The following is a 27,639-nucleotide window of genomic DNA, read 5'->3' on the forward strand; positions in this document are numbered from 1 at the left end:
ATATCTGATGTTGTACTTGTAGTTAATGACAGTCTGACATACACTTTTATAGTATTTCAGTTGGTGACTGGTGATGAAGGTGAGAGCGGGTGTGTGTTTGTGTGTGTGCGTGTGCGCGCGCGCGTGTGTGTGTGTGTGTGTGTGTGTGTGTGTGTGTGTGTGTGTGCGTGTGTGTGTGTGTGTGTGTGTGTGTGTGTGTGCGTGCGAGCACGTGCTGATCTCTAAGATAAAGATAACATGACCTCTTCCAGTAGAAACTTAACTGCAAAACAAGAAAAGCGTGACTTTTTACATGGGGAAGAAGTGTCCTCACATGCGCCATCCCTCTGATTTGTGGTCACAATGTAGTGGAGAAAAAGAAAAATACTGAGGTTCTGGAAAAAACTTGTTTGTTCATTATCTACCATGTTCTACATTGGAAAGGGAAGCTGATTTTTTTCAAAACATTCTGCTAAAAAATATGTGATTCAAGTACTTCAGAAAGTATGAAACCTTTCCGTATTGTGTGTGCGTGTTTACGTTTTGGCATGTATACGTAGGATTGCTACCTTTTCACATGACCAAAGGCAGCCGCAGGAGGTGTGGCTAACCATATGGCATCAAAGTGGGTATGACCAAGATTGAACTGTAATAATTCTGGAAGAGATAACTGAATTAAGTTAGGGGTTGGGGAAAGTTATATACCCAGAAACCATGCTTTGATCTCAAGCTAAATTTCTTGTTGTCCATGTCTCGAAAACATAACTTCCTATTTATGATCGGAGACCAGATTATAATCATTTATACTGGCACACTTTTTCAGTTTGTAAAATATGATGGCCACAAGGCCACAATAACACTATTTCTATGTATTATTATCCTTTATAAATATAGTTTACGTATATAAATGGAGGAAATATGTTTTCTTTTTAATGTCTTACTTGTATCACTGTGCCAGTTCATGATGAGAAGGTTAACATCACACCAACATATATTCGTGCTCTAACATCACTAACCAAATCACAGTAATCCTGTCTTCTTTTAATGATTCTTTTTCTGTATACCTTCCACCCCTTAGTAAACCACTTTAATCTAAATCACTCTATTTTAATCCATATTTCCTTTCATATGACCATATCCAGCTTTTGATTTTCATCCCTGTAAGATATATTTGCCAGAATAAATCCTCCATAAATACAATTCTTCATTTTATACTTCATATTTTTAGGTAACTGCAGAAATACGTAGATCCCTTTTCAGGCATCTCAGGAGGAGTTGTTAGATCAGGTTTCACTTAAATGTAGTTTCTTAGACACAGATACAGTATTCTCTTTGCAAAGACCTAGAAATGTAGACATATTAAAGCAGGCCTATATCTTCATCTTATACTTCACATTTTACATGCAGTTTAATGTGTAGTTTTAATAGAAAATAATGTTTCAGTGAAGGATACAAATGAACTCAGAGAAATAATCTTCAATCTGAAGTACTCATAAGAATTAACTATGCTGACAGACTGCAGATAAACAGAGCTTCTTTAGATAGTACAAGGCTTGGGAACTAAAGTTAAAGAGGCATGCAGAAGTCGTAGGAAATTTAGAGGGTTTTAGTATGAGAGATACTTTCTAGATAGAAGTCAGTTCAGTTTGGAGAACACAGCAGTCACTGCAGTTCAGTTCATTACTGATATTCATGAGATTAAGTGGAGTTTAGTTTGGTAGCAATACTCAGGAACTCTGTACAGAAGTTTGGTTCTGTTTGGATACAGAAATCAAGTCAAATGTCCAGCGGTTCACAAATTACAGAAAGCAATACAGTTTGTATTAATTCTGCCATTACAGAGAAGATGAACAATTCTGAGTTCAGTTACTACAGTTTATTTCAGGAGATCAGCACTGTTATATCAGACAGTAAGACTTGTTCGGATATTGTTATGACTACATTTACCTCCACTGTATGCTGCTACTGCATAATAAACCATCTTTATCAGTCATACAGAGTGTGCAGACCTTTATTTTGAAAAGCACAAGAAGGCTAGCACATAAAAGGACAAAATGAGATATTTGTTACTTTTTCAGCACAGCTTTGGGTAATTAAAAGATAAAGACATTTATCTGAGTTATTACAGTTCTTAAAATTCTTACAGTCCCTATTATTCTGCCCCAACAGGAAACGTTTATTTTTTTATACAGCCTCCAAACCCCTGAGAGTGTCACAAACTTTACAGATGACTAAATGCAACACTTTCTGTTACTATAAACATTTCTCAGCTGTCACTATTAAAATAATCTAGTATGAACTGACTATAACATCGTTTACAGGGTTACAGATTCTTCTTACAAGTATGTTTGGCTGAAAGCATCAGCAAAATGCATCTGTTTTCCATTTTTATATGTCACAGTAGTATCACATTTCTGGAAGCTCAGTAGTGACCTCTGTAATCTTATGGGAGCTTGATATATTGCTTTCTGAAAGATGCTCAGATGTGACTTATTATCGGATTCCACTAACAAATGGCATCCATATATGTAGATATAATATTTTTCATACCCATATACAAAAACCTGTAGTTCTTCTATTTGTGCAAAATATTTGTGAATAACATTTTTGTGTCTGTCAACGATATATGTCCATACGCTATGGAAAGTCCCTCATGTAATACTACCCTAGGCCATCTGACTGGCATACACTTGTATGACAACAGCCTGATGTTGTAATATTTCAGCTTCTCCAGTTAATTCAAAAGTTACCTTGTGCAATTACTCTTGCTTCAGAATTATCAGCAGTTTGGTATTTAACCCCATTATTGTTCACATCCATGCATCCATAACCTCCTCTTTCTCATTTCTTCACATGGGGTCGAGGTGTCACATCAATAGTGACAATCATGTTCACACCACTCAGTGGTTAGCCCTGCCATGGTTGTTCTTCCGTAACACACACATCCACACACGCACCTATGGCCAATTTAGAGTGTCCAGTCTTTGGAATGCGGTAGGAAACCAAAGCACCCTGAAAAACCTGCACAAAGATTGGTAGGAAAATGAGACTCCACACAGAAGGTACCCCACATATGAAGCAAACTAGATAACTTTTTGCTGTGATGTGAGAACGCTGCCTGCAGCTCAACTGAGACAATCTTATGTAAAAACATAACACCTTTTTTATTCTCTATTTTTTCCTTTGGTCTGTCAATGATCTGCATGCATATTACAGTAATTTCTTATCTTTTAAGATTGTTCTACCTTCTATTGTTACAGAATAGCCTTGCTTTGTGAATTGCATTTCACTGCTATAAACATAGTTATCTATTGCATTCTTCTGCTTTACGAATTGCACTGCATTGATCTGTCAATGGTGGACGTGACAAAAAGGTACTATTCAAGAAGGCTTACGAAAGACTAAGGGAAGCAATAGGGATACGTTGTTCACCCACATGAAAATTAGACATTAACTGTAGAGTAACTGCCCCCAATTTAAAACAACCTGCCAAAAACTACAAAATAGAGATAAGTGGAGCTGAAAAGGGGTCCAGTCCCTTGGAACAAGCCCAGATCGAAAATATATTCAACTTAGTTCTGGTGGAGGGCTTTTGAGAAGAGAAAAGGACGTGACCAACATCAGAAGAAATCGTGGAACTTCTAGCCATCATAAGAAGTGAAGAAAGCAAGCAGTCAGATTGACAGAGATTAGATCTAGACTATGATCCAGGATCCAAAGTGGGTGAACTAAGTAAGGCCAATGAAAGGTGAACCAAACTTGACAGGGGCTAAAAAGTGGCAATGAGAATCACTCATGTCATGCACCAGGCCACTTTCTGAAGGAATATGACTATTCAGTTAGATTGGGAGGATAAGCTTAAAGAAGTACTGGGGACCAAGTATGGAATAGAGTGGCCCTCGGGGACTGTCCTTCTGCGGGATCAGCATGAAAAACCTGCTGCATTTGGTAATGGATGGGGTTGCAAACAGATTGTAGCAAGGTGGGCTTCAGCGACTGCAGATCATGAATTCCACTGATGGATTGAGAGACCACTCATGTGGCAGAAGGATCAATCTGCTCAATCTGTCTGCTAAAATATTGGATTTCTTAGAAATGTGCATTGCAAGTAGTACCTGGAAAACACTATTCACTGACAAACCCTCATGGTTTCCTGGCATAGGGGATAGGAATGGGTTCTGCCTTGCTTACTGATGTACCAGACAACTGATATACTGTCCATCTAAACAGCAATCACACTTGTAGGGAGTTGGTCCTGAAAAGCCTGCAATGCATGCAAAATAGCCAGCATCTCCAGAAAATCAATATGAAAATTGGATTCTGTTTGGGGCCATGTCCTCTGGATTACCCTTCCTTTGAATTGCCTTCGCACTCCAGAAGGGATACATCTGTAGTCCCCATGACCCATGGTGAGGGAAAGACAAAAATGTGGCCTAAGGAACCAGTGGAAATGTTATCCATCAGTGAATATGCCATATGCAGACTGGGGTGAGTCTGACCAGATAATTCATTGGCTGATAGAAGATGGACCACTGGACAAAAAGAATCCACTGAAGGACTCTTATGGCATGAGGTATGATGGTGATCGATGTCGCCATGAATTCCAAAATATGAAGAATCAAATGAGTTGGCGGATGCTTGTACAGCAACACCTGAGAAGCTTGCAGGTGTAGTGATGGCTGACCTGGTCCCAGTGTGGATTTTTCCCAGCTGATTATAATTCATAGGGATGAACACATGAGGAGTAAGGAGTCTCTGGCTTGTATGAGGAAGTCTTTCATGGCAGCTGTTATAAGCCAGTCATCTATAGAAGGAAACACCCACAAACCCTGCAGTCTGAGATGCGCAGCTGCCACTACCATGCACTTGGTCAACACCTGCAGGGCTGTGTTAAGGCCAAAGGACAGTGCTGTGAATTGAAAATGACTGCTCCTAGGTGGAAACATAGATACTTCCTCAGAGATGTATTTAACTGACTAAGGTCCAATATTGGCCTGAGGTCCCTTTTCTTTTTTGGAACTAAGATGAACCATGAATAGACTCCAGATCTTCTCTGGTCTGGTGGGACCTCCTGGATAACTCAGTTGTCTAGCAACTTAGAGATCACTAGAGCTGCTGGGGTGGAACATCTGGAAGGGACTTTAAACTTAAATTTGGGGAAGAGAGAAAGAGAAAGGGAATAAAACAGCCTTTGGTTATGACTCGCAGCACACAGAAGTCTTGAGTGATGGCTGTCCAGGCATGCAGGTGCAGAGACAAGTGTCACCAACTGCCTCTGGAGTAGTACAGTCAGGCAAGCACTCTGGAATGCTGAAAGGGCTTGTCGGTGAATGCACCTTGAAATCCTTGGTACTGCAGACCACCGCTGCCTCTAGGGTGATGTTCATTGGATTTCTCCCCTCTGCCCCTGAGGGCACTGTCTCTGGGAGTGTCTGGGGCAAACACCCTGGGAATTATCAAACCACAAGCATTTCCCCCTTCTGGTATGGGAAAAGGACCTTTGCAAGGTGGAAAAATGGATTCAGATGACAGAAAAAGCTTGCCACTCTTGTTCACTCTTTAGGTCCAAAGAGGGTAGATACATCAAAAATGGTCTTCAAAAAAGACAAGTTGAAGTTTTCCATAAAGTCATGCAGATGCATTCATACATGGTAGTGAATAACAGTGCTGGTACCTGCTGCTGTCAATGTACTTTCAGCGTCATTGGACCCTAAGCAAATGGAAACATTGGAACTGGATTGCATGGTCAATAGCTGTAATTCCAGCAATTTCTTGTACTCTAAAGTTGTGGCACCAGAGAAAGATTTGGAGACCTCCTTAGTAAAATCCATCTAAAAACAATTCAGGTGGGCCATGTAGTTCAGTGCACATACAGTGAATGTCAAGTGTACACTCGCTTCCTGAATCTAATGAATGCCTGAGACTCCCTGTGTAGGGACAGACATAGGAAATTTCCTCAGTTTGTTGCATCTTAGTGCAGCTGCCACCACAGCAGCATCCACAAGGGTCCCCTTACTCCAGTGTGCTCTGTCCTTGGGGGAGGCTAACATTTTGTCTGGCTTACAGGGAATTGGTTCCACTATGTTTTTCTCTTTTCAAGCCCACTGGAGACAATGTTGACTAAGTCATCCACAGGGGGATGCACCCAGAATGTAAAAGGACCAGATCCAAATGCCTTGAGGAACACCGACTACTCCTAGGAAAGGGTGTTGGTGGATTAACTACCCTATTGTCCTCAGCAATTCAAGGAGATCCCTGAAGGAAATGTTTTTCAAGGGAGACCCTGAGGACCCTTCCCCTTTAAAAAAGTCAGTAAGAAATTCCTGTGGGGAGTCCAAATGCCTCCTTTTATAATGACGTTTTCTGTATTCCTCCATAAGTTAAGTGTCCTGGAAAGAACCAGAAGCACTGAGGAGCCTAAAAGCTGGGTTTGCCTGAGGCAAGTTCAGTATGACTGTCCCAAGGATGGAGAATGAAGGGGAACTGAAAAACCTGAAGTAGAAAAGTTCTGGGTGGATCTGGGTGGGAGCAGGGCCCCTCCTCTCCCAAATGTGAGAGAATCTTTTCAAAAGCCTTCAAAACCAATGACAAATCAGGCCCAACAGAAGCTCCTCACATGAGGTAGCTTGGCTCAGAAGCAAAGCTGATGTTGGTGCTAAGCTGTTGAGGGTTGAGGCCCAGAGGGGTAGAGATGCCTTGAGGGTCTTGGAGTAGACTCTGACCCCTGGACAAAATCACAGACATTTCACTGTGAGACCTGTTGATATCTGGTGTAGCTGGAGTCAAACAAGGTAAAGACTATCTGCTCTGACTGGGGTACTATATGAAGGGAACCCAGATCCAAGTCTACCTGATCCCAAGGTCAGATCAGAGAAGGAAATGCAAAAAAAGGGAGTGGAAAGCAACAGTTCAACAATCCCCAGAATAACAGGAATTGGGAACAATCCCTAGCTGAATCAGGGTCTTTAGGAAATTCATCATAATTTTATCGACATTTGGTTCTGTGAGTCTCCCTGAAGACCACACCAATCTAAAAGAAGTTGCTGCTTAGGGTGGTCTAGAGCTCCAGTGGTTGTACTTTACTCGGTGGGGGGGGGGGGGGTGATGGTGGTAGTGGTTGAGGACTGGATCCAAGCTTGATCTGAGCCTGGAGTAAAGGTTGGACTAGCCAGGTCAGAAGGTTGCAAAACCTTCAGAACTAGGCCAGGAACTGCTATAGGATGTGGAAATCTTTTGCACGCCTCCTTGGCACCTTCAAGTTCCTTCTCCTTTTCCATGAGTTTCTCCCTTCTGTGTTTCTCTGATGGTTTGCCTGATGATTACTTGGATTGATGGGAGCCTGGCAATAAAGTGGCCAGTTCTCTGCTAGTGGCATGGAAAAGGCCCTATAAAATAAGTTTGGACTGTCTGCCTGAGATGGCCCGAGGTTTGCTTGAAGAGCATTGCTCTCAAGCCTCGTCCAAATGAGCCGCACCCAAAGAATATACAAACCTGACATGCGGGACTTAGGCTGGTATCTTGTGTCCACAGGCTTTGTCAAATATCCTGCAAAGAAAGAACATCACAGCAGCAAGGAAGAGTAACCTCACTTAACACTAACTAGAAGGAAATATAAATAACAATATAGATGTATATGTAAAAATATGTCTTTTTTGTTTTGTTTAAACAAGAAACATCTTTATTAAATTATCATGCATGACATAGGCCATGTTACATTTACATAAATGACAATAAACCATAGCAACACAATCTCATTTGCAAACATTATACATTCCAAACCGTGCAACACAACTGTAGCTGCACACATTACACCTCACTTTTAACATATCCAGTCATTGTTAGTCAACCATTACATAGCTCATTCAAATCCTACCTTCTTTGAAACCTCATTTCTCCTCTGCATATATCGATCCCACAGTTCCCATTTTTCCAAAATAATTTGTTCCTACTCTTTTCTAAAGATCCCAGTTCCAGTTGTTTTATCTCTGTTACTGACTTCAATACTTCTACTAAAGTTGGTTTAGACTTTGACTTCCATTTTCTAGTAATTGCTTTTTTGACAGCCATCATAATTAGACTCAGCAAGGCCTTAACACGCATAGACAATTCAGACTTTGTATCAAAAATCTTTTCCCTAGAAACTCCAACTTGGTCAACCAGCATCTTCAACAGAGTTTGCAGGGAGTCTTTAAACTCTACCAACTCATTACAGACCCAGAAAATATGTTCCCAGTTACCTCTTTCTCCCTATTACACTTCCAACATTTGCTGTCTACCTGAGGAAAAATTCTTTGAAGTCTGCTTGAAGTATAAAAATACCCTTGTAAGCACTTCCAGGAAAGATCCAAAATCTTCAAATATGCAAAAAAATCTAGGAGATGACATATATCCCTCCACTGATTATTTGTGAATTGCTTATCTAATCTCTCTTCCCAGTCCTCCCTAACCTCCTCTGATCAATTCTTATAGTAATTGCGCAATATTTTATATGCTCTACTAATTATTCCTTTCTATATGGCAAGTTTTGTTCTACATTCTACTAATAACTCTACCATTGCTGGTCTTTTGTTTAGGACCCCCATGTTTTTTTATTTGTCTATACTCTGATATCAATCCTTGATATGGAAGGCAATCTTTAGCCTGCAGTCCAAATAAGTTCTTGGCATCTTCCCATTCTATTACCTTTCCCTCTCTAGTTATTTGCTCACAGTACCGTGGGTCCTTTGCCAATTTTCTCTAATACATTCCCATCCCCTCTTGCCTGTTGTCTGTATCCCTAATTGCAATCATCCCCATTGCTAGAATCTCCTTTCTCTACTCCCATGTTGACTTAGTTCTTAGTAGACCTTCTGCTACTTTATGAATATAACATTCAGTATGATATTGTTATTCTCCTTAAAGGCCTGCATCCAAAATCTCAGACTCTTCCTGTTACTTTACCTTCCCCCCTGCTTCATCATCATCTCTTTCCACTTTGAATTATAGTTTTTTGCTTGTGCTATGTATAGGAGCCTTAACTGTGTTGCTGTGAAATACCCCTTCAACTTGGGTAATTCCAATCCGCCCCGTTCTACTGGAAGAATAAGCTTATCCCACTTGACTCTTGCCATTGTCCCCTCCAAGATAAAATCCTTCAGCTCTTTATTAATTGCTATCCACAACTTTTCCTCTGGTTGGTAAAAATATGTCTGACCAGTGTATAAGACTAAATAGACTAAAAACATTTTAACTGGCTGTATCTTACTATCAATATCCATATAACAGAGCTTCCATTTTCTCAATTTTTGTATTATCTTTTGTTTAGTCTGTTCCCACATATCCTTAGCTACCACACTAGTATAACTTTAATCCCTACTCCTAAATACTTAATTTTATCATATCCCCATAAATATGGATATTGCTGAATCAGTTCATATGTGGGTACATAATTTACCGCTATTGCTTTTGCTTCATTAATTATATCCTGAAACGGTATGAAACAGTCTCAGTATGTTCCACAACACAGTAATGTCTCTTTCTGGTTTTGTCAGGTATAAAATAGTGACTACTATACCAATTATTTTCTTGAATTTCTGAGTCTCTTATTTTCTTTGCCAATGGTTCTAAATATAATGCAAATAACAATGGGGAGAGAGGACACCTCTGCCTGGTTCCTCTGCTCAAGCAGAGATTATCAGAGAGGACCTCACCCACTTTAATTTTCACCTCCGAGCCTTCATATACCCTGCTAATCAACCTTATAATTTTATGAGGGAGTGCATATGCTTCCATTGCTCTGCTCATAAAATCCCAGCTTACTCTGTCAAATGCTTTCTATGATTCAAGACCCATCAGCAACAGTGGTATTTTCTTACATTCTGCTTCCCTCTGGATCATCACTGTTCTCTTTATGTTGCCAAATGTTTGCCTCCCCTCCACAAAACCATATTGATCCACATCTATCAATTTGGCATCACATTTTTTTGTTGTTGTTGAATTGCGTTCTAAAGGGAAGCGGGGGGAACTGGTGGGAATTTGCCAATTACAAGATAAAAATACCAAGAGAAAGCAATAAACCTGAGAAAGGTTAAGAGGAAGAAAATCAAGGTAGGTACTACCCACGTGGAACAAACGGCACCTTTAACAGAAAATGAAGAAAGGCACATTTGTCATTGTACGAAATACTGCAATGAGCACCGAGCCCTGGAGACATAGCCGGCCTTAGGCACAGAGCAACTAGGCAGCTGCCTAGGGCATCACTCTAGTAGGGGTGCTTTTCCAGTATTTGTTTATTTATTTATTTTTTATTTTTGTAGTAAAAATGGTTTCTTTAAAATATGTTGAAGGAATATAGGAAGAACTGAAAGGTACGACAAACTGTAAGAAAAAGAAAGAAAAAAGTAATATGGATAGTGTAGGTGGACCAGGATGGGGTACTGGGTGGTGTGGGTGGGCGCTGATGAGCCCTTTTGCCTAGGGCACCAGACAACCAAAGGCCGTCCCTGCCTGGAGACCACATCTGTCTTACAAAGAAGCAAATTAGATCAGAAGGACTGGTTGCAGTGCATTACGGGAATGGGATTAGCTTGAGCATTGGAGCTGAAAGTCTAGTCTAAAATGCAGAACTCAGATCCATTTTAAATCCAGTATACCCAACTGTTGAGGAAGAAGGAAAAAGCAACCTCAGATCAAACATTTTCCACTAAAACCTGAATACTAGAGTGTGCTGAGATATTCTAACTTTAATATATATGCAAAGTAAACAAGTGGTTGTTTCAACCGTACCATTTTAAAGTCTGACATCTGCCTTTTACATTCATGAGTAGCAGTGCTCAATTAAGTTTAATGCTTGGTCATTAGATGCATTCCATTTCTCAAGCTTACATGTTCTCCTCATACACCAGCAAGGTTTTCTGCAATCAGACAGTTCTCTGTTCGTACACCCAGCCCAGTTTTTCCAAAAACATTAATATTTGGACAACTAAGGTGAGACTTTTTTGCCTACTTCAATACATGATCAAAATAAACTAAGAACTGTTAGAGAAAATACAAGAAAGCACCTAAGTAAAACAAATCAACTTTTTGTTGGTTTTATTCAACTAAACAAATCAATTAATGGCTAGGAATGATCCATGACATTTCACTGGTGAATCACAGTGAAATGCAGCATTGATCATGTTAATTCTATGTAGCAGCAGCAGCGGCAGCAGCTACCTACGATACTGTTGCAGTCAGACTGTAATACATGCCCCCATATACTAACACGATGTAATAGTAAGTTTGCATCCATATTTAGTAAACAAAAAACAGTAAGAGTAAAGGTAGTACAAAACACTGCAGCACGTTTTAATCTGAGATTTCTGAGCTAACTGCTAATATATAAAACAGCTCGGGCCAATGCAACCTCAAAAAAATGTCCATCTGAAGGACAGAAATTTTTATTTACCTTTTTAGCTCTGGCTGTTTGTTTCCTGACCTCTGCACCGAAAATAAAAAGTGAGGCAGTACGACAAATCACAGTTAACTGAAGTCTACCTGGGATTCAGAAACATGACTGACACAATTTCAGCCAACCTAGTACTGTTTACCTTGTTGTATAAAGAGGCCTGAAGCTCATTAAAATACTTTAACAGTAGGTAAAAGTTATTTTGAGATGGAAAACTTATGAAATATATAACATATGGTTGCTGCAGGCTCTGCAATAACACCACATACTACTGACAAGGAAAAGCAGTGAACACTGGTGCACGTGCCTTCCAGAAGCTCTGTGTGATCATGTAGGCAAAGAAGCAGCAAGAAGAAGAAGTCATGTAGAAGCCTTAAATGGTCATTATACTGGTGTTCTCATCTATTTTTTGTCAGAATTAAAGGGTAGAAATGGGGCTGTATCTCACAGCCTACTGCAGTAGCCACTGGCTGCGGTTATAGTGTAGAAGGTAGAGGAATATTTTTATTTCTTCCATATATCACCTCTGGTAGCTGAAATGTGCAGTTCCCTCACTTTTAGAAGACATAACTTTTCTCATAGAATTAGCAGAGAAATATGTCTGGTATCTCACAACCATATCTGCACTACCATTTACCAACTGCCCTATAACCATGGGTAAATCATTTGTGATGGGACAGTATGTACCGTATTCCAATAACTGAACATTGGGCTGTGAGATGTCATGACAGTGCTGTCGCTGTTTATATGCCATGAATACAGCACTCAGTACTTGGACTCTATTTCCATTAAGTAAGATGTGGATTTACATATACCCCTCTGGAGCCATAGGGTGAACTATGCATTTGCAGTGCTGTCCACAGATGCTTGGGTATGTGCATGATGCAATGCAGAAAGCAAAGTTTAGGCAGTAAGCAAGACACACAAACTGAGTGATTTAGAGACAGAAATGAGTTTAGGTATTTGAGCCTCATTTGCCTAATCATGCAGAGACACCCAAATCTGCATAATATATGCATAAGGAAAGACAGTAACCCTGACTGCTCTACAGAAGAAATCCTAGTGCTGCAAGCTGAAAAATTGCCACAGGTGATTCTACACTCGGATTGCCTAAATATGCCAAATCCCAGCTTCTATAACGTAAATGCTACTTTTTTTCTTCTTCACTTTTTCAGGTAGAGCTCCAGACTGCTGCTTTGTTACTTGAATACAAAATAAATTAGCTCTGACGTTACTTTTATGAATTGTGGAATGGCAGGAATAGTAATGCATCACAAGGCAAGTGTTGTGCTAAAGGATTGTTAAGCCTAATGAGGAAAACATACTCATCAGCAAGTACTCGGGGAATATATTAACACATTTACGCTGGTCTAGTACAGCATTTTGTCCCAAACCATTTGCCTGTTGTATAGTTCCACCTACAGCACATGTGCAAGTCTTGTTAACAATGGTAGGAAACACTTATACCTCTGTGATGAATGGAAATGTTGAGGATGTTGGGGTGGGGGCATTTTATTACTAATGTTATGGGATTGAGATTAGGTAAACTGTCTGGACAGACAAATGAAACTATCGACATATCACCAGCAGCATGGCATATGTATAAGGGGGCAACAGTATGGTAAGAGGTTGCTGGGAGCAGTCATGAACACCATGCTAATACCACTGCTCTCCTTGCCTACACAGAAATGCTTAATAAGGATAAGAAAAAGAACACTAACTCTGCTGAAAAAGCCACTCATAAAATACAATTCTCTGAGGCACAGAATAAAGGTGCCACTTCAGTCTCTATGGTCAACAGCTCTTTGGACATGATTCATCAGACCAGGCCTAATGAAACCATGTCTGGAAATATTGTGGTGGACATTAATGCTGTAAATGGCTAGGACAGTACTTAATGATCCATCACAAGGCCAAACACGTTACACATGCTGTAAAAAGCAAAGCTGTCTAGTCTACCTGATATGGGGAGACAGATCAATGAGAGGTGTGCCAACACTCAAGCCACCTCTGGCAGAGATGGAGGAGTTTCTGGTCTCTCTAAGAGGCAGTGAAAGCTCCACAAGGTCTCTGATGCTGGACAGTGGAGCAGAACTTCATTGCATAGCAAGGACATCCACTGGAGATGCCCCAGGTATGTAGAAATCTTCTTCTGTAACACTATACTTAATTTCCCTTGCCCCATTAAGCAATGGCCATCTTAGTAAAACAGTCTGCTCTGGGTAATTCAGGAACATCACAAATTCAACCTGCATATCCATCTGAACAAGGTATGGCATTTAAATGTTTTATTTGCAAACACCACTATTACTACATCTGATTATGATGTATGTTTCTGCTGCGAGGTTATTCATACACAGAGTACTGTACTTTGCTGTGTTCACATGTAATTCTCTATTTGGCACCACCACCTAGTGCTGGAGGATTTTCAAACTCTGCACAGACACAGCCTCTGTTCCTGTGGCTGCTCTGGAAAATGCACTATACAGGGAGTACAGGTTCATGGGGACACACACACTCAGGGAGGAAGCCACTTCCTCTTTGCTAGTACCATGGCAAACTTCATCCAGCTCTGTCTAGCATGTTTACCCCTGCTGGCTCCTCCATCAACTCCTCATCTGGAACAGACCCCAGTCCCAGCTGTGCTGGTGACTGCTCCTCCTGCAACTGCACCTCCCTACATACCTATCTCCTAAGTATGATGATGTGTATTATTGCACACTGAAAATAATTTTTTCATAAATACCAGGATCATACTGCAGGACACCTCTGGATGAATTCAGATAGCAAAAGCATGCCTTCAGAGGCCCAAACACATGCTTCACAATACGCCTTGTTGGCAGTACACAGTACCTCTATTCCTGGTCTACTTCATTCTATGGATTTCTGATAGGTGTCATCAGCCAGGATTCCAGGGCATATTTGGCATCACAATTAAAATGCCCCTGGGGATGTCACCCCTCACAAACTGTTGGCACGGGTCACATGTCTCATATGTGGGAGTTGTGATAACCACCTGGGTGGCCTGCTGAAGTTATGTAGATGTTAGATGGTAAGAAACACACAGACTGGCAGTTAATGAAGTGATACCCTCTGCTGTTCACACACCTTCTTCCTAGTTCGCAAGACAGGGCCTTTATTTCAGTGTGTGTGGAGTCTATAGCCTCCAGTATCTCAAGGAAATGCACTATATTATGGAAGTCCCACATGGTGCTGTCTCTCTTTCCTCTGTGGTATGTGAAAACCACATAATTCAGCATGGCACTGAGAAAATGCATTTTCAAAGCAGATGCTAGACACTCCCCCGCTGTGACACCAGTTGGTTACTGAACAGTTTTGCAATCTTATGCATGGAGAATGATGACAAACAAGGAATTGTATGTCAGAGAGTGAAATATATCCTAAATGCCAGAGCTACTGCAGAATATGAAAGGGAGTGAATAGGGTGATGAGTCAACTGTAGGGTGGGCATCTTTACAAGGGTGAGACCACCTGAGTACTGGGCATGAAAGCTGGCAGCTATATGCTACATGACATGGATTTACTTTGTGTTTACTGCAGTGTAACAACGGAGTCAGAACATTTAAATGGATGTTATCCAGTTTTTTACCTATTTTTAGAACAGGCATGCAGCAGACTACTTGTGTTCCTGATAAGATAATTTTCCACCAGTTTTGTATGACTAACATTGTCAACCATTTTTTAAATCAAAAATCCGTCCACAGTCTAATGAAACCCATTTGACTGTCATATTCTACCCAAATTACAGCATTAATTTAAATGAACTCTGATTTGTAAATACCTTCTGAAAAGCATGTATCCACTGCTCTGACACAGGTTATCTTACCCAATGAAGTCATGTTCTCGTAATTCTGCTGCATTACATCCTTATACAGTTCTTTCTCATGAATACTCAACATCTTCCACTCTTCATCAGAAAAATTAATGGCAACATCTTCAAATGTCTTTGGAATCTGGAATGACAAATAACACATACAACATCTGGGACTAAACACACTGATAAGCTCCAAGCAACAGGAAAAAAGTAATTTGACAGTGAAACACAGTAATTACATCCAAAAAGCCAGTAAATCAAACTGTACTGTTCTTCCATGCCTGTTACCCCCTCCCATATTGATAATGCAGGCCTACTTTATCTCCCTTCTTTTATTTTACCTAGGGCACAAATAAGTACATATCAATTCCTCATAGCCTGGTTAACACAGTAACCTTATCAGTTCCTCAACTATCCATTTTTGATATTTTCTATAAGCCATATGCCCCTCTTTTATGTATATGCATCAGAGCTACATGCCAAGTGGTCCTTACAGTTCTCTATGCAGTGGAAGAACTGGAAGAAATGTAATGATTTAGTACTCCAAGATAGTCATTTAATGCAAAGTCGTGGCATAAAATGTTACTCTGTAATCAAATATTAACTAGTGACACCATTTGGAACCTAAAATACCGATAATTAAACCTTACTGTGTATATATAAATAATAATGCACTAACGTTTACTATTGCCACTTTTTATTTAAATAGTTATTTCACCTGTAGTTACCTATACAATTATACAACAAACCTTGAAACATTCTAACAAGTATTTTCACTACAATCCTAATACCTTCTTACTTCAGGATATGTTTTAGGGACTGGTATGTGTTTTAGTGAACTATCCTTCTCTGGAACAGGCAATGACATCTCCTCCCTAAGCCTATTCAAGAGAAGCCTGGACCAGTAAATGTGAAACTGAAAATACACCCCTGGTCTATCATCTATATCTCTAATGGAGAGAGACAGCCTGTAAATCTTGTCCTGGCTTACACATACCCCTTAAAATAACCTCTAGGATATAATTGAGGTGCTTGGCTGGATGTATAAAGGTCCCAGTGGTCTTTAGCCTAGTATACAGCTATGAACCTATATACATACACCTACCAATTTCATTATAACAACTTCAGTCCTTATTTTATCTCTCTTTCAGCACTAGACACAGGAGATACATTTGCATATTACCTTTAAGTCTTTGAAAAAAAAATAAAGGAAGATTTGGACACTGTACCCTCAGCACAGAAAGCAACTTGTTAAGCCACAGCCTTAACTGACTAGGCTAACTGAGGAAGGTGCATTTTTTATACTACAAAAAGTATGAAACTCTGATATCCTGATTATTCACTGATTGCAATGGTCCATGAGTGACGGATAGGGCATGTACAAGAGAAACATCGGGACAGTTCTGTAAAAACAGGGCCAGTTGAGAGGGGTGGGGATGTGTCCTTTTGTGGTGGTGCTGGAAGGGCACCATAGCTGTATACAGATGGGGGTATATCCTCGTGTGGCGGTGCTGGAGGGGTACCACAGCTGTATACAGACTGGGATGTGTCCTTTTGTGGTTCTGCTGGAAGGGCATCATAGCTGTATACAGATGGGGATATGCCTTGGTGTGGTGATGCTGGAGGAGTACTGTATCTGTATACAGATAGGGATATGTCCTGGTGTGGTGGTGCTGGAGGAGCACAGTAGCTGTATACAGATGGGGATTTGTCCTTGTGTGGTGCTGTTGGAGGGGCACCATAACTGTATGCAGACGGGGATGTGTCCTTGTGTGGTGGTGCTGGAGGAGTACCATAGCTGTACACAGACGAGGATGTGTCCTTGTGTGGTGGTGCTGGAGGGGTATCATAGCTGTATACAGATGGGGATGTGTCCTTGTGCGATGGTGCTGGAGGGGTACTGTAGCTGTATACAGATAGGGATATCTCCTGGTGTGGTGGTGCTGGAGGGGCACTGTGGCTGCATATAGATGGGGATGTGTCCTTGTGTGGTGGTGCTGGAGGGGTAACCACAGCTGTATACAGCCATCCTATGGCTTTGGGTTAAAGCTAAGAGGAAAACTAGATGACATCAAGGAGAAGTTTTAAACTATTATTTGGATTCACTTAAAAATTTAATAAAGCAATGGGTCTAGCATCACAATGCACTTTACAAATAATAGGAACAATGAAACTCTAAATTCTGGCATTATTGACCAACTGTAGGGATCCTTGAATTATGAGGGCAGGGACAAAAATAAGAATATACATCAGGGACGGTCTGTTAACTCAAAGTGTGTGTGTGTATGTGTGTGTGTGTGTGTGTGTGTGTGTGTGTGTGTGTGTGTGTGTGTGCACACGTGTGTTGGAGAGCGAATTGTGCCTCCGTAATGCATTGGCTGCTTGAGGTGATTACTAAAGGAAAATACTGATTTGCACTCATAGTAATTACAAGCGATTTAGAGACTTACAAATTAGCTGATCATGAGGTCTTTCCTCACTGTAGCCAAAGTGTCTGAACTGCATTTTCTGCAAATGTGGAAAATATTGCTTTTTATCTGTAGCTCCTACCGCCCAAGGTGAGGTTCTTTCCGATTCTCCTAGGCTGATTATTCACAATTTTCTATAACCATTTGAAATATTGTGCTCTTTTAGCTCAATGTACTTTCATTAACTCATAAAGCATCTGTATTGTATTTCTAATCATGTTAATTTAAGTGTGTAATGATGTCAGTTTTGCTGTTAAATATAATTAAAAAAATTCTTCTAAGACACAGCGACCTAGGTAAAACCTGAAAATAGTCTTCAGACCAGTGTATTTATATAGTTAACAAATGCAAAATAAAATAGCCATGAGATGTTCTGAATCCATGGACTCTGCCAAGCATCTCAGTGACCTGGTCCTGCACAGAGTATGGCATGTCTGGCTGCAACACAAGACCTCTCCCTCTGCTACAAGACACTACAGCAGTGGGCTGAATCACTTCCTGCCTTCCGAGATGGGCAAGCTGACACTAGCCACTTAGTCTCACCCCATCCTTCCTAGATGGATACTCAATGCTTGTTTCCCTTGGTAATATAGGGCTTTATTCCATAACTGATCCGGCACACTGGCAACGCTTTTTGTTTTCCTTTTGCTAACCTCAAATAGATAGGTTCACAGATTAGTACTAGGCTAACGGCTTTGTGGATTATTTTAAGCCTAGCCAATTATCCCATGTGAGAATCAAACCCTTTACCTTATGTTTGTAAGGTAAACACTTTAACCATAATGCCAACCTCCCACCCTGCCAACCTCCGATTTTACTTACCTGAGGCCAAAACTGGGGTCATCTTCTGTATGTTACTCACTGAATTTAACAGTGCTGCCTGAACTGTGAATTATAAAAAAGAGTGGGTTCATTAGCAGTTCTTATAAATGGTTTGTGGAATCCCAACTGCAAAGATCTTGTCCAGGATTAGTATTAGAGCATATGTTGATGTGGATGTGACACAGTCCATAACTAGAAATCTTGAATATTCATTAATCATTTCAAGTGACTAGTCTCTATTGTATACAGGGCCATAAAAAGCTATGTAACATTTGACCAGGCTGCTTTAGGTAGCTACGATAACAGCAGAGGCACATTCTTGCTTTTGTATTAGTTTTGAAAATATTATGAAAGACTTATTTCTTTTACTATCTCCTCATTCATTCAGATAAACCAAAGTTTCTCTCTGACAGTGTACAATGTGGGATTCATAATCTATTCATTTGACGTGTTGATGTTATTCGGCTACAACCATTTTTCCCTTTCAATAACCATTTCCATTACCTGAAACTGTCATCACATATTTACACTTTTCATAGCTATTTATCATCTCTACGATTAGTCATCTTTCTTTGTCATACACCACATGTTAATAGTGTAAAACTATTTCAACTTGCTCTAATATTGTACCTTTTTCCATTTTAGTCTATCTCCTTCAGTGACCCTGACTGGCTCAGCCCGCTCCGTTCGTCCTATGGGTTTACTCTGCCCCCTTTACCCTGCCCCCAATTTTCACCCACCCCTACATACTCTGACTTTATAGGTAATCTCCTTTACTAAGACCCTCCCTTCATCCATCAGCACCATCTACACATGCCCTTCAACTTCCCATCACTCCAGCCCACCAACCAGTTCAATATCCACACCCATATCTCCTACTCACACCCTCACCAAATATAAATACCTCCTCTAACTGCACAACCTCACTCCCACTATGTCTCATTACTCCCAGTCTCATCTCCACTACACCCTCCTGGGATTAACCTCCCTATTTACCTGCCTCTCCATAGCCACCATCAGCACCTCTTATCTCTTCACAATCACTCACTGTATCCACCCCAAATCCCCCACCCTAGCCCATGACATTACTATCTCCCCACCTCATGCAAGCATATACCCCACCATATACACCCAACCCCCCATATACCATGTGTGATGCCTGTGCCCTGTCCCAGTAATCAAGGAACCTCAGTTCTCACCACTAACACCAGAGAGGGCATCTCATATATGAGGAAAGGATAACAAATGCATACAGTAAAGTGCAATTTTCCTTAACAGCACACAGAGATCACAGTCAGTCTGGGGCTGGTCACTCCCTTGCTCTCTAAGTCCCCAATAAGACTCCCCACTGGCATAGCTATAGAGTCCAGATCTCAGCTTAGTGGGCAAGCTAAAACCTCTAGCACCCTCTCTGTCCAACCGGTGCTTCGTGTCCCTGCCCAAGTAGCTGAAACACACACACACACACACACACACACACACACACACACACACACACACACACACACACACACACACACACACACACACACACGTGCGCGCGCACTTTGAGAAGAGTTTATACAACCACACAGACACTCCTAGGGAAGGCTGGCACAGTTTCTCCAGCTGTGTCCCTTTCTCCCAGACTATACAGTAGTTCCACTTGCCACCACCCAGTAATACTTATCAGCTACTCAAAGGTCCTTAAAAGGGTGTCCAATTATTACTGTGCAATATTATTATCCAACTGGTAGTTGTGACTAAACAGTCAAGGCTTATTTAGAGTGACCTGAACAGTAAACTATAAATATGCAATGTACTCTACAGCTTACATTATCTCTACACAAAACAGCCACAGTTGAAAGGTTTTAAAATATTTAATAATAAATAATAAAAACACAAGATAATACTTTTTACTACACAGTGCTAGTCAAGATTTCAGAGATCACAGAGAAATACTTAAAATAACACAGTAGCAAAGGCCTGCCATCACAGAAAAACACTTAGTTTAATCTTTATAGTTCCTAGCTATTTCTAAAAGAAAACACAAGTCTAAGACAACTTATATAAGACAACCGGCAGTGCTGTGAGTTGGATGGTCAAGACAAACATGCTTAATAATCTCTGGTTCTCTCTGTTTAAATTGAAATTGCAGTTCTGATAAACATTACATCATTCTTCGCAACTTTCCTGGGGTTCCCAGGCTGACAAATACTACATTCTTGTTATCTTGCACCTGCAGGAAACTACATCAATAAAAGACATTCCATATGTAAACTCTAGTAATTATTCCTTAAGTTAAAACAATAGGCAGGATGCTTCACTCCAGACTCATCGACTCCAAAATTCTAACTTCAAAGGGACGGGCATGAAATAATTTCAACTCCAAAGGACAGACAAGATGTATTTCAATATTTCACAGTATTTTCTTTCAATTAAGAAAACAAGTCTGTAATTCAACATTCATATTTACAAATGATAGAATTATGTATAAAATCCTATCTGGCTAGGCTGGCAGCCTTCACATCCCCCCCAGAGAACTCAAGCTAGTTTTTCAAGTGACCCTTGAGAAACGCTGCTTGAGAGGGTCAGGTCTGAGTATACCTACCCCATTCCCTGTCTTGAGATCCCATCTGCATTGGCATTGCTACTCCCACTGCGGTGCTGCACTGACATATCATATGCTTGCAACTCTAGGCTCCATCGTAGCAACTTGGCATTTTGCTGGTTGGCTCTGTTTAACCATATTAGGGCATTGTGATCTGTCATAACAGTGAATTTCCTACTATACAGATAAACGTTTCTGCAATGCCCACACTATGGCTAGACATTCCTTTTCTACAGCTGCACAGCATTCCTCCTTGGGTTGGAGCCTATGACTGAGATAAACCATTGGACACTCTTCCCCCTCTGAAGAAATCTGGCTAAGTACAGCCCCCACTCTATGGTTCAAAGCATCCACCTGCGCAACAAATTATTTGCTGCAATCTGGACTGGCTAACACAGGGGGTTCTCCACAGCTTCTTTAAATTTCTGGAATGCCTGCTAACATGCTTGGGTCCACACTAACTTATCTGGCCTGTTCTTCCTTGTCAGGTCTGTGAGGGGAGCAGCTATGGTACTATAACTGGGGACGAACTTTCTGTAGTACCCTGCTGTCCCTAAAAATGCCCTCACCTGCTTTTTAGTAACAGGTGCAGGCCATGCCTGAATGGCTTCCACTTTGGCAGGTTCTGGCCTTATATTACCACTCCCCACTCTATGTCCAAGGTAGGAGACCTCTGCCATACCCACCTGACATTTGCTTGTCTTAATGGTCAACCCTGCCCTCTGTAGTCTGCCCAGCACCTCCCTGACATGCTAAAGATGCTCTGGCCAAGAATGGCTGTAGATGGCAATATCATCTAAGTAAGTAAGGGCAAACCCTCCTGCTAGGATACGATCTACCAGCCTCTGGAAAGTCGCTGGGGCATTCTTCATCCCAAAGGGCATCTTTGTGAACTCATACAAGCCAAAAGGAGTCACAAAGGCAGACTTCTCTCTAGCACTGGGAATCAAGGGCACCTGCCAGTAACCCTTGGTAAGATCAATGGTTGTAAGATACTTAGGCCCACCCAAATGCTCTAGGGCCTCATCTGTCCTAGGCATGGGGTAAGCATCTGACTCTGTGTGAATATTTAATTTCCTGAATTTCACACAGAACCTGGTGCTGCCAACCTTCTTTGGCACCAGTACCACTGCGGAGGCCCAGGGACTGTTGGGACTCTTGAATCACCCCTAGTTCCAACATCTCCTGTACCTCCTCTCTCAGAGTCTGTTTGACTCTCTCAGGCACTCTATAAGGGGCCTGCCTACTAGGCCTTTGGGGTCCTGTATCCACCTGGTACTGCACCAGGTGGGTGCACCCTGGTTTCCCAGTGAACATGTCCACAAATTCCTGCAAAACTGATCAGATTTCTCGAATGTGGGTAGGAGATAGCCCCTGGGACATTGCTACCCCTTCCACTGAGGTGTCAGCCCGAGCCTCACTGAGGAGATCAGTCCCCAGATCTCCCTCAGACTCCTCCTGCAATCCACTGCAAATGCTCAGCACAAGGGCCTCCTGTCATGGTAAGGTTTCATGTTAACATGGTACAATTTGTGCCCCTACCGTCTGCCTAGCAGTTCCACCATGCAGTTAATATCACTTACCTTTCTTCCCACCTTGTAGGGTCCCTCCCAAGCTGTTTGCAGCTTGTTGTGTCTGACAGGAATGAGAACCATTACCTGCTGCCCCACAGCATACTCTCTAGCTCAAGCGTTCCTGTCATACCACACCTTTTTCTTTTGTTGGGCTTCTGCCAGGTTCTTCTGGGCCAAGCCCATGAGTTCCCTGAGCCTTGTCTTGAGGTTTAGGACTTATGCCACAACAGAATCCTTGTGAGACTCGCACTCACCTTCCCACTTGTCTCAAATTAAATCTAGAGGTCCCCTCACCCTATGCCCATACAGCAACTCAAAGGGTGAAAAACCTGTGGATTCCTGGGGAACCTCTCTATAAGTAAACAACAGATGGGGCAAATATTTGTCCCACTCCCTCTTAAACTGATCTGCAAATGCTCATAGCATGGACTTGATTGTAGAGTTTAACCTCTAAACAAGACAATTAGTCTGGGGATGGCAGGGGGTGGTCTTCATGTGCTTCACCCCACAGGACTTCAACAGACACGTCAGCAGGTCTGACATGAAATTGGCACCTCTGTCAGTCAGTATTTCCTTTGGGAAACCTACCCTGCTGAAAATCTCTAAAAGCATTTGCCACCTTCTCTACCTCAATGGAGGACAAAGCCACTGCCACAGGGTATCATGTAGCATAATCCACTACCAATAGGATATACTTTTTTCTTGTGGATCTTGGGGTACTCAGAGGACCTACAATATCCATAGCTACCCTCTGAAATGGCTCCTCAATCACAGGCAAAGGCATCAAAGGAGCTCTCACCTTGTCCCCTGCCTTGCCTATCTTTTGGCACTGCTCACAGGTCTTGCAGTACCCTGTTACATCTCTGGAAATTCCAGGCCAATAGAAGTTCTGCATAATACGCCTCTTTGTATGTTTTATGCCCATATGACCTGCAAAGGGAATATCATGGGCTATGGCTAAAAGTGCCAGACGGTAGGCTCTAGGCACTACCAACTGCTGTACTCTCTCACCTTCTAGCCCTCCCTCAGGGGTCCACTCTCTGTATAGTAACCCTTTGTCCCAGTATAGAGACTCCCCCTTTCCTTGAGAATCAGGTGCCTCCCTAGTTACCTGCTTCAGGCCTTGCAATATAGGGTCTGAGAGCTGAGCCTGTCTCAACTCTCTCCTTGTAACCCTTCCCAGCTCCCCTTCCACAGGAAGTCTGGCATCCTCTGACAGTGGTGCCTCACTGTCAGCCTGGGTATTACTACTTACCTCTACCTTTGCAGTCGCTCTATCCAAGGGACCATCAGTACCAACAAGCAGCTGTGGCTCACATTCAGTCTCACTACTACAGAGTATCTCCCTCCCTGAAGTAACCACCTCACCAGTCCTGGCTGCAACTATGCAGTCTGTCTGGGTCTCCCCCAGGCTACCAGACCCACATGCTTGTCTCCTAGCCTGACTGCGTGTAACTGCATAAGCACATGGTACTGCTTCATCCAAACCCTTCCCTCTCAGGGCATCTGCAGGATGGTAGTTTAGTACCCCTGTTATCTCAAGACAACCTACTATTGGCATTTTGTCTTTCCCACTTACTGGCTCCCTCACCTTTAGTTCCCCACCTTGCCTCTGTAGACACCTGTATGCCACATGGCCCCACTGGTTGCATTCAAAACATTTAACCCTAGCTCTTGGATGTGTACCTGGACTAGTGGCTTCCCCTGCTACTGGCAGATTCTGTGGTGGCAGTCTGTGCTGCCCACCATGGGTTCCCTTAGACCCATGAGCAGTACTGGGGGTCCCCTTCCTGTGCAGGGCTGCCCTGCTTGCTAGGTATAGGTCTCCCTTCTTCCCCAACTCATCTGAAGTAGCACATTGTCTATCAGCTCACCAGATCCTCATGTCCACAGGCAAAGTGCTAAGGGCATGTTGCCTCACCAAAAGGTCTGCCAGCCCTTCAAAAGTGGTGACCTGACATCCACTCACCCACCTATGGAAATAAGTGCTCAATTCAGCAACATATTTATACACACTTTCATCTGCCATGAGTCTATGCTCACAAAACCTTTTCCCATACATTTCAGGTGTTAGCTTAAAAAACTCTAATAGACAATTATTTCAGCAGTATAATCAAAACATGCAACGTCAGACATTTTAGATAATACAGTTACAACTTTACCATGGAGTAAGGGAGTCAGAAACCGTACCCAGAGCCCTTGGTCAACTTCATACTGTTTACATACCCTCTCAAACATACGAATGAAACTATCAAAATTATCCCCCTCTTTAAACTGCTGAAGAAATTTACTGACAATTTGTGCTTTTGTGGTCCAGTTATTCACTTCCCCATTACCTCCAAGACTCTGGCGAAGAGTCAGCATCTCCTTTTCATGCTGCCTCTGCCTCTCTTTTTCCTCAGCTTCTAGGCATAGCAGTTTCTCATTCTCCTCGCTCTCTGGATACCTCAGTCTCTCAGTTACTTCTAATTCAACACGCCTGGCCTCCAACTCAAGTCTCTTTAGCTCCAGCTGGATTTTTAAGTCCACTCAGAAAAGTTGAGCTGTCCATTCTCTGAGGGTATTATATCTCCACTGCCAGTCTGATTGTCCTCCTGGTTGCTGTTTTCTGATGCAGCTGTAACCAAGGCTGCAATCAGGTCTGCCTTAGTCAGGTTTCCATGCACCAGTCCCCTAGCCTGGCATATCTCCACCAGCTGGTTCCTTGTCAGCTTTCCATACTCCTCTGCTGACATGCTGCCTGCTCACCCTGACTAAGCTAACAAAAGAAATAAAACAATTGTGATCTGAACTGAGTATTCACTGCATGGCTGTTTTAGAGTACAAAACACCCTCAAAGCTCACTGTACACAAGCTACAGGATTCACTCTACCCACACCACTACAAGCCAATTAGTACTTGCCAACCAATTAATATGTAATATGGATATCCCACCGCTGCCAAACACAAATGTGATGCCCATGCCCTGGTCCAGCAATCAAGGAGCCTCAATCCTCACCACTAACACCAGAGAGGGCGTCTCATATATGAGGAAAGGATAACAAATACACACAATAAAGTGCAATTTCCCTTAAGAGCACACAGAGATCACACTCAATCTGGGGCTGGTCGCTCCCTTGCTCTCCAGGTCCCCAATAAGACTCCCCACTGGCACAGCTATAGGGTCCAGATCTCAGCTTAGTGGGCAAGCTAAAACATCTAGCACCCTCTCTGTCCAACCAGTGCTTCGTGTCCCTCCCCAAGTAGCTCACACACACACACACACACACACACACACACACACACACACACACACACACACACACACACACACACACACACACACACACACACACACACACACAGATGCACTTTAAGGAGAGTTTATACAACCACACAGACACTCCTGGGGAAGAATGGCACAGTTTCTCTAGCTGTACCCCTTTCTCCCAGACTATACGGTAGTTCCACTTGCCACCACCCACTAATACTTATCAGCTACTCAAAGGCCCTCTCCAATTATTACTGTGCCATATTATTATCCAACTGGTAGTTGTGACTAAACAGTCAAGGCTTATTTAGAGTGACTTGGACAGTAAACTCTATAAATATGCAATGTACTCTAGAGTTTAAATTATCTCTATACAACAGCCACAGTTGAAAGGTTTTAAAATATTTAATAATAAATAATAAAAACACATGATAATATTTCTTATTACACATTGCTAGTCCAGAGTCCAGAGATCACAGAGAAATACTTAAAATAACACAGTAGCAAAGTTCTGACATCACAGAAAAACACAGTCTAATATTTCTAGTTCCTAGCTATTTCTAAAAGAAAACACAAGTCTAAGACAACTTACATAAGATAACAGGCAGTGCTGTGAGTTGGATGGTCAAGACAAAAATGCTTAATAATCTCTGGTTCTCTCTGTTTAAATTGAAATTGCAGTTCTGATAAACATTACATCATTCTTCACAACTTTCCTGGGGTTAGGGGTTCCCAGCTGACAGATACTACATTCTTGTTATCTTGCACCTGCAGGAAACTACATCAATAAAAGACATTCCACATGTAAACTCTAGTAATTATTCCTTAAGTTAAAACAATAGGCAGGATGCTTCACTCCAGATTCATCGACTCCAAATTCTAACTACAAAGGGACAAGCATGAAATAATTTCAACTTCAAAGGACAGACAAGAAATGCTTGACTTAGCTTTCTTTACAGCAGAGGGCAATGTTGCTACATTGTTTTAAGTTCAACATTTCACAGCATATTCTTTCATTTAAGAAAACAAGCCTTTATTTCAACATTTCACAGTATTTTCTTTCAATTAAGAAAACAAGTCTATAATTCAACATTCATATTTACAAATGATAGAATTATGTATAAAATCCTATCTGGCTAGGCTGGCAGCCTTCACACCATGACCCTCCCATGTACCACTTCTATCCATCTAAAAAGCAACCAAGTCTACAATTTCACTACCTAATTATCCAATACCTAACAACTATCACCTGTATAACTACCCAGCTACTACTAGGAGGAGACATTCACTCCAAACCCAGGCCAGCAACCTCTACTAATAAGCTATGCACCCATCACTATCCAGCTAAGCACAAACCCACCGGTCTGCTGATACTAAATATGAATACCCGCAGTATCATGAATAAAATAGAAGACCTTCACGCTGCTATCTCCTTATATAGCCCTGATATTATTCGCATTACAGAGACATGGCTTAAACCACATATTAAAGATAATTCCATCACCCCACCTAGGTATAACATTCTCAGGGCAGACTGGCTACATAAAAGAGGCTTAGCTCTACTTCACAGAACCAACCTACAACTCCAACTCCTCTAAAAAGATTCCCCCAACTTCAACAATGCAGAGACTCTATTTGCAAAGCTCTCCCTTAACCAACATAAGCACCTAAACCTACTGGGTATCTATATATCCCC

General features: G+C 41.7%; 1 protein-coding gene across 1 annotated transcript in view; it reads right to left on the minus strand.

Annotated features, from left to right (window-relative positions):
- LOC122809505 (putative zinc finger protein 66) overlaps positions 1-27,639 on the minus strand; it is a 449,400-nt gene that overhangs the window by 378,323 nt on the left and 43,438 nt on the right. Inside the window, exon 2 of the mRNA XM_044081063.1 lies at positions 15,252-15,378. Coding sequence (XP_043936998.1) covers positions 15,252-15,378 — 127 coding nt within the window. The remainder of the gene's footprint in view (positions 1-15,251; positions 15,379-27,639) is intronic.

Source organism: Protopterus annectens, chromosome 1.part1, assembly GCF_019279795.1.
Source record: "Protopterus annectens isolate FY-2018-M chromosome 1.part1, PAN1.0, whole genome shotgun sequence".
NCBI lineage: Eukaryota > Metazoa > Chordata > Ceratodontiformes > Protopteridae > Protopterus > Protopterus annectens.